The 9,161-nt window shown below is 32.2% G+C and overlaps 1 protein-coding gene across 1 annotated transcript; it reads left to right on the forward strand.

Moving 5' to 3' along the window:
- Positions 1-4,834: 4,834 nt before the first annotated feature.
- LOC122280788 (heavy metal-associated isoprenylated plant protein 30-like) lies at positions 4,835-7,619 on the forward strand. Its single transcript, XM_043091810.1, has 3 exons — positions 4,835-5,018; positions 6,210-6,285; positions 7,041-7,619. Exons 1-3 carry the CDS (start codon positions 4,887-4,889, stop codon positions 7,361-7,363), a joined length of 531 nt encoding a protein of 176 aa, XP_042947744.1. The 5' UTR covers positions 4,835-4,886; the 3' UTR covers positions 7,364-7,619.
- Positions 7,620-9,161: the final 1,542 nt, after the last annotated feature.

Here is a 9,161-nt window from a genome sequence, read left to right on the forward strand (position 1 = left end):
CCCAGAGAGAGAGAGAGAGAGAGAGAAAATCGAATAGCTATTTTATTTTATTCTGGGGTGCTTTCTTGTCAACTATTTTATCCTCTGCATCGTCCAGGATAAAAGGTGGCATGTCCTTGTCAATTTTCATTTAATTGGGCCGCTAAACTTAGGCTTTCATTATCCCCACATTCGCTATCTTTTGTCCAAAGTCTTAGAACTTGAATGCTTAGCCAGTTTATAGAAAAATGGTAACCGGAGGAATTCAGCCTTTGGCGATCCTTTTATTTTTTCAAACATATATTTTATGGCTTTTTTCAGCTTTTTAACTAGCAATTTTGGCCGGCATTGCTTTCGAATTTCGATCTTGAGCACCCAATTCTCTTGGTTTCATGAAGCAAATATGGAAAACAAGGATGATACGAACAAAAGTTTTATGGGGTTTAAATTGGGGTATTTTGCAGGATGAATTTATGGGTATTATTTACCATCCTCTTCATTATCCTCTTATATGGTATCAAATGATTATACCAAATAATTGGTAATGGATGTCAAATTATTTTTTTAATTGTTTGATATTTGATTAGAGAATAATTGGAAGATGATAACAAAAATATGATGCACAGCATCTCTCCTCTATTAATATTAGTATGAGCTTTTAGGTTTTTTGGTTTGAATGATTTGTCACCGTTCGATCGATCTCTTATCCTTGAATTTCTTTCTAATCGTTTCATGTGATGTAAGTTTTATAAATCGGAACAACAGTGCTTAAATATTATGTTCATTACATATGTGGTGGCTATATTTTATTATTCTCTTTTCATGAAGATGGCCTCGATAGAATTACGTGGGTCCGTATATCAACCATTATATTAAGTATCTAGTTCAACAAAAATAAAATCCTTTTTAATGAGCTAATTTATTTATAAGAACCCGGCCTTCTTTGTCAGTTGGAATAATGACTTCTGATAATCTCTGTGTCTCTTAATTTATTGGCCAAACATCTGATCAGATTAATGAACTGACCACCATTTATTGTTAAGAGTTTTTAAAACTCTAATTTCTATATAAGTCATGTACTTTATGTGTTGGGAAGATTGGATCCGAACTTTATGGAAGTCAGTTTGGAAAAATTTGGTTGTAAACAATTATTTACTAATACGTGCACTAATTTAACGTGATTCATAATAAAGTTAAATTTTAATAAAATTATATTAATTTAAATTTTTAATATAAAAGCAGTAATATTAGGATCGGTATGTAAACTTACTTTTACGTAACAAAAGTTTTATATTTACTTCTCACATGCATAAATAAAATTAAAAAAAGTTAAGTAAAGGGGAGAGGAAACGGATAGATGGGCAATCTTTACCGTCTGGGCAGAGTAGCCACCTCTCTCTCTCTCTCTATCCCCACTTCATGCTTGCCCAATATGATCAGTTAATTGGGCAAGCATCTTTGTGCCTAATGTGCTCAGTTTTAACAGTACTTTGAAGTCCCCAAGTGCTTGAAAAATGAGGTTAAAAGCCCAAAAGTGCTAACTCGTATGGTGGATCGAGGACTACCAAGAAGTTTCTTAGGCGAGTTTGCAACAAAAAAATGCTCCCTAACCGGCCTACAAAAGAAAATTTGTTTTGTCATAAGTTGGCTGGTTCGATCGATCTCCGCTCTGTACAATTTACAAAAGGGAGCCAGCTAGGATGAATCTTGCTGTCACATTTCATGGACGTGCATGCCCTCCTACTAAGGATTTTTGGATGCTGTGTAATATATAGGAAGATCCAAACGCTCTCATGCATGCATGTACAAGTGCAGACAAAAAAATTTTCTGGACCTTTGTAAAGGATCGAGTACTACTCATGATGTCCGCTTGATGTTAAACATGCCCTGATCAGTTTTTAGATTATGGCTTTCGAAGTTATTAATGCTCCAATTTAAGAAGGAAGCTAGTTCTGAATTCAAGTCGATATAGACATGATCATGCATGATTCAGGCAGCTTCAAAAGTAAAGTTCCTTGTATTATAATTGGCATATCTATAGAACATCATGTCATTGATGTCAAAGCAAGAGATGCTAATAACACGTACGTGTGGCACATGACAGATAGGCGAAGGAATTAATTAGCTAGGCAGCATCAATTTATATCCGCAATTTGTTCGTGATGGATGGATCAATAATTCACCATTGCTCTGTTGCTAATGAAGGAATTGATGTTTCACTTAAACCCCAAAGGTGACCCAACAGATGTCTCTCTTTGGTTGCCCATAGATAACATCGAAATGACCACATGAATGCATGCAGCATGAGGTGCATGTCATTAGAAATCTTATTATTATATATTAATATAATATGTATATCAATTAAGTTCATTTTCGTTCGAAATTTCAAAGATATATGCAATTACTTTACGACCAGTTTAGTTCCTCAACTTCTCTCAACTCATCTCATCTAATTATTATATTTTTTTCAAATTCTAACATAAAATATAATAAACAATTTAACTTTTTCAAATCTTAAAATAATATTCTAACAACATTTTATTTAATTTTTAACTTTCATCTCAATTCAACTCAACGTAACATCCAAACTAGGCTAATGTATCATTTGGTTACATAATTCAAATGAGATGAGATGAGATGTTTTATTGAAAGTTGAATAAAAAATTATTAGTTGTTTATTATATTTTATATGTAAATTTAAAAAAATTATAATAATTATATGAAATGAGATGCGATATAATGAGATAATTTAATTTTGAGATAATTTAATTTTGTTTAATCAAATCGATCTATAGTATTTTGGCATCATTAAAAAGGGAGAATATTTGACGTGTATTTCACTATATAATATATAAATAATATTGCTGAACTGACATCATGATTGCACCTTGTGTGGAATCATGTCATGCAACTTATAAATAATTAGAATCTTTCCATCAGTATTTTAGTGCGTTACCGGCCACATCATGTCTAGAGAACTTTTTACAAAAAATAAAAAATAAAAAATAAAAATAGATCCCTAATAATACAAGTTTAATAATATTATATATATATGTTCCATAGCAGCAAGTTAAGATGTTTGGTGTCGCTAATAATTTATATAAAGACACATTCTTTGATACGGTTTGTCTCCAAAACGGCGCCCATGGCATTGACAATAAAAGCTTTTATCTCCATTGAATTTAATAAAAATGGCATATTATTACTGAAACCTTATCAAAATGTTTGGAAAGGTGGAAGAATCTGATCAGTGATCGGTATCGAACCCTCCAAAATCCAAATATATACAAAATTATATATGATCATGTACGTAATCACATATTCCTTGGAAAAGATCTTGCATTTGCATTAATATCATAATTCATACATGTCGTGGGTCATTGAATTTGACTCATTTTACAGGTTTTAATACTAAATCAACAGTATATAATATATGCTACTACATATATATGTGTATATGTCTTGAATTAGGATCTACATGCAAGTTCTGAGAAAATATCTAATATTCTAATTAACTTCTAAGGATTATTAACCCCAATATTTGGGATATATTTATCAGTACGGTTAGCTGATAACGCATAAATATTTATAAGAACTGTTATAGACACAAAAAGATTATATAAAATTAAACTCATAAATTGAAATAACTTTACGTGATCCTTTAGATTTACTTTACAATAAAAGTAATTCTACAATATGATGTATTGTATCAAATTATGTAAGTTTGTGAATTTAGTACTTTTGTATAATCTTTTATGTAGGCTAAAGTATTTCTTAATATTTATTATTATACCAATTTATAATCTTGCTTTAGCTGAACGAATATCGGCTGCACAATATATATTAATTGCCTTGAAACACAAAATACATTTAGCAAGTAACCATATACCAAAAGATTAATACCACTAAACGGATGACCAATTAATTAAAGGAAAAATCTAGTTACAAGCACAATTATATACTAATCTGTGCACTAATTTAATGTGATTGGTCAAAAAGTAAATTTTATTAAAAGCAGTGTTAATTTAAATTTTGAATACGAAAGAATCAGTATTAGTACGCAGATTAGTACGTAACTTTACTTATATGTAGTAAAACTCTTAATTAAATTGGTTCAGTTAACTTCTTAAAATAGAATATTGGATAAATTTTTATGAATATTTTTCTGGTGGAATGTGAACACTGTGAAGTGATATATTGCTGCAAGACTCATGATGATGATCATGTCCTTAGTGGTAAGAATTCAATGGTTCTCGTTAGACACAGTACTAGTTCATCACTTTAGCATATTAAAAAAATTCCCCAGTTTATTTCTTTAACTAGAAAATATGATCGAAAGATTCTCTTTTAATTCCCAAGGCTTAATTAATTAAAAAAAAAATGTTAAATACCTAACTTCCTTATGCTTTCTAGATAGCTATTAACGCATGTTGTGGAGCAGGACTGATATTATTTCAAAGATGGTACAGGAAAAGAAGATTTTTAGAATATATCTTCCCAGCTTTGCATCAAAACCTAGCGCCTTTCCTTCATTGTACCAATCTATATCCCATAAGATCTGTTCACTGATATTCCCTTCCAAGTTTAAGCAAACCATGCATGCGTGAATGTTGGCTTGACCTACATTTGAAGTATTAGTTAATGCATGCGAGGAATATATTTTGGAAGATAATTTGGTAATATTATTTCCCAATTCCAACATTAAGAAACTGCTGGCATGGCATGGAATAGTAGACAGTTTTGGAATATTTTGGAAGAGATTGAGCATTAAGGAAGCGATACGTACCTACCAATTAAGCTGGGCCGCAGAGGAATATATTCTTTCTAGGGTTTGGCTTTGGTTTGAGTTTTCTCTTGGTTGATTTCTTGATATTTAAGGAACCCATATCCATATATATACGCATGCCATGGTTACCGTACTAGAGAGAGCATTTTCATTCATATCAGGCCTTGCACACTCTTACTTTCGCTATCGAGACAACCACATAATCAACAACTTGAACTACAACATGACTAGGGGTCGTCCCCTTGCCTTGCAGGTTAATTCCCTTTCCTAATCTGTCTTTTGTTTTGCTATCGATTCTTCGAGCTAGCCAGGTATCTAGGTTTTTTTTGGCCTTGAGCTTAATCCCCTATGCATGTCTTTTTATGTTCATCATGTTAATTTCAATGAAAAAAGAGTAGAACCTCTCTCTCTCTGATCTCTCTGAGTATTTTCATGATCTACCATTTGCATGCTATGATGAATTGGTTTGTCTCTCATGGAAGTACTCGAGACAAGTAAAAGAAAATAGACTGATATTCATAATATATATATACATATACATATATATATATGTATATTTCTCTTCTTTCTCCCGTCTTTTATTGTTTTACTCTGATCTCTGATAGCGTTGATCTTTCTATACGATATTGGGAAAACAAATAATGTTTTGGACTTTCATTTCTTCGTCAATGATCATGCACATCATCAGATGAAGTGCGTGCGATGCGTTCATTTCTCCCTGTTCTCTCCATGCTATAGGAAGATAAAAGAGGGGAAAAAGAAAAAGAAAAAGAAAAAAAAAAGAGTATGAATCCTATATCAGATTAGGAGAAGTTAATGATCATATGCATTCACGAAAACCTACTGCAAAGTGAAAATTCTTGTGAATGATCTGTAGTGTCATTTTTCAATCGTTTCGGACTTAATACGTAATTTATATACGTGTCAATATATTATTCAAATTAATTCCAGATTTTTAATGGAGAACAAACCCATCTTTTGAACTTACTCAAGAAAAAGCCACTTAATTCTTCGAATAAATTATGGTAATTAAGATGATGTGTCAGCTTCCATGTCTCGCCTTCAATATATATTCATGTACTTAATTTGCTTGAATCACAGGATATTTAATGTCTTGAGATGATCGGCCGCTAGCTTTTGCTTTAAAAAGTTGAAAAGACAACATGTTCCCATGGCCTAGTGAGGAAATAAAGAATGCGTGACAATAAGATTAATCTAATAACCGTACATAACTTTTCTTAATTCCTTTAGTTTGATATATATAATTAACCGCATAAAGTCTAAAGTCTTTAAAGGAGCAAATGGAACAAAGGAATAAGAAGAAAGGAAAGAAACTGATCGTCTGAATAACTTTTTTATTGGATCAAAGCAGCATCTGTAGCATCTATATATATATAAACCGTGTTATTCCCTAGATAATGATAAAACCGTGTTTGCTTTACAGACAGTGGAGCTGAAAGTAAGGATGTGCTGCACAGGGTGCGAGAGAGTGGTCAAAAACGCCATCCACAAGCTTAGAGGTACAATTTGAATGCATGATCGATCTGTTCTTCTATTTTGCTTTATCTCCCTACTTAATTAATTAGATACTCGGCAGATATCCAACGGTTCCCAGTCTTTTTCTTGTCGATCATACAAGATACCAATGAGAAATTATTTTTGCAAATTGGTATATATACATGCTGACATGGCAAGATTTGATTCCTAAGAAAAGTTTAAGGTCTGGTTTGGATAGTAAGTTGAGATAAAATAATTAAGTTGAGTGAATTGTAGGGAGATATTTGAGTTGAGATAAGATGTGTTAGAAATAGTTTTAGTTAAAATATTTTATAGAGTTTTGGGAAATGAGACAGAAAAAATTATAAAAAAATATTATAAAATTAAAATATTATTATAATATAAATTTTGAGTATTTTTTATTTTAGAATTTGAAAAAGTTGAATTATTTTATTATTTTGTTTAGAAGTTTAGGGAAATTGTAATTAGGTAATGATTAGATAAAAAATTTAAAGATTTAAAATTGAAAAGTATTTATATTTGTGGTGTTTAGATATTGAAATGAGATGATATGAGATTAGATGAAATTGAAGCATCTCTCTATACAACCAGACCTAAATTTTGTCACGTGAGCTATATATATATATATATATATATTATATATATATGAAATCGTCTGCAGCTGCTTGCAAATGGAAAAACTCAATGCCCATTACATGCATACAAAATGACTACATATATAACATGTACATGATGACGATCATGACTCGATCGGCAGGGATTGACTCGGTGGAGGTGGAGTTGGAGAGGGAAAAGGTAACAGTGGTGGGGTACGTAGATCGGAACAAAGTGCTAAAGGCAGTGAGGAGGGCTGGAAAGAGGGCCGAGTTCTGGCCCTACCCAGAACCCCCTCTCTACTTTACATCAGCCAACAACTATTTCAAAGACACAACTCACGAATTCAAAGAGAGTTACAACTATTATAAACATGGCTACAATCTCGGGGACAAGCATGGGACCATTCCGATCAATCATCGAGGAGACGACAAGGTCAGCAACATGTTCAACGATGACAACGTCAATTCTTGCTGCCTCATGTAACTCATCATGCAATCTCATCATGTATATATACATAAAAGAATGTGCATGCATGATCACCATGATCTGAATCTTCATCGATCCATGTAATATAACTGATCATCGAATGATTTGATTTGGGGGTGATTTGGATGGAAATGATCCGTCAATCTCTTTCGTTGTACTGTGAAGTGTGCAAAGCTTTATTTGCTGTTGTGCCGATTGTAGAAGCTGTGGGGAATCTATTCAATTAATGGAAGGATCCATTTAAGGGCTCTTAGCATGCATGCACGTTGGGTGATATGAACTCCAATCGACTCGTTTTGAGATCCAATAATAATATTAGAGAAACAAACTTAAGAAAGTCAAACTCAAGTCTATGAACGGAAAATCTAGATCCGTTAAGATCTCGTTTCAAGAACTTAGATTATATTAAAATCTAGACTCATTGAAGAATCCATCTCAAAAATTCAAATTATTGCAAAGGATTTTTATGACTTGATCCACCTTAAGAGTCATCATTGGATGTGTTTTTTATAATTTTATAAATATATATATATATATATTATTTTTTTCCTGCCGTGCAATCAATATTTTTATTTATCTTATGATCACTAGCAATTAATATTGAGAGCATATATAAAGTGTTGGTTTTTTTTTAGTAAATAATATTTGTTAGTAACGTTTTTGTTTAAGAAGTTATTACCGTTACTTAAATTCCTTAATTCAGTCTTTATTTCTCTTCTTTCGGGTGCATGTACGTATATAGAAGGTGATTTTATAGTTGTTTGCCATCTTTTAGTCTTTAGTCGTTGATGTGTGAAAGCTCATTAAAATATCTTTTGGTGGTAGCTGATTTATTCTTTCAGTTTAGAGTTTTAATGTTGGCTTTTTATTTCTTTTTTTCAATTGTCCTTCCGTTGAAAAACATTATTGTTTTTTTATTTTTTCATTCAATAGCCCAGTTGAACCTTTCTAAAATGAACAACCGTCAGTTAACCTTTTCTTTTATGGCTCTTTACTACACTACACGTTACCAAATGCAATAAATTAACTTTTTATTTAAATTTTGATGAACGTGGGCGTTCGTCGGGGATATGTGTTCGTCCTAGTGTGGTGTGTCTTTCCTCCATGTAGGGGAAGTACGTAGGTATTTTTTTTTTAAAGTATTTTTCAGATAAAAGAGAGGTGTTCTTTGAGTGAACCTTTGAGCTCAACCATTTGTGCAAAGTTGGTTTGGGTTATACGACGATCAGTTGGGCTGTTGTATCCTGGAGGAGTCAAGTCAAGAAGAATTCTGCTGCACCGGTGAATTTGAGATTTTGTATACCGCAGAGGGCTTGAATCTCCTTAAAGAAAGTGAGATTTCAGTGCCTCAGTCCGAACTGGCTTCGTTTTTATTTTAACTTTATTGTAATTTTTATTACATTATTGTATATATAATTTCACCAACAATTTTAAGGAGATTCAAACATGGAGCCTATAATTGAAAGATCCACGGAAAGTATTGGAGATCTTAACAAGTCCTTCCGCTTCAAAAGAGCCAATTTCAAGAGATGGAAGTGCAAAGTGCTCTTCTATTTAAGCCTTCTGAATGTCTCTTATGTTCTCATTGCAAAGAATCCTAGAAAGATCACCACCGAGAACATGGCTGAAGTACAAGTGAAAGCTTACGAATAAAAGATTGAAAAATATATCAAGGATGAGTATAACTGTCGATGCTATCTTTTAAATTGTCTTGCTGATCAATTTTATGATTACTACAATACTACTTACACTTCTACAAAGAAAATTTGGAAAGCTTTACAGAGTAAATATGATA

This window comes from Carya illinoinensis, chromosome 11, assembly GCF_018687715.1.
Source record: "Carya illinoinensis cultivar Pawnee chromosome 11, C.illinoinensisPawnee_v1, whole genome shotgun sequence".
In the NCBI taxonomy this organism is placed as follows: Eukaryota; Viridiplantae; Streptophyta; class Magnoliopsida; order Fagales; family Juglandaceae; genus Carya; species Carya illinoinensis.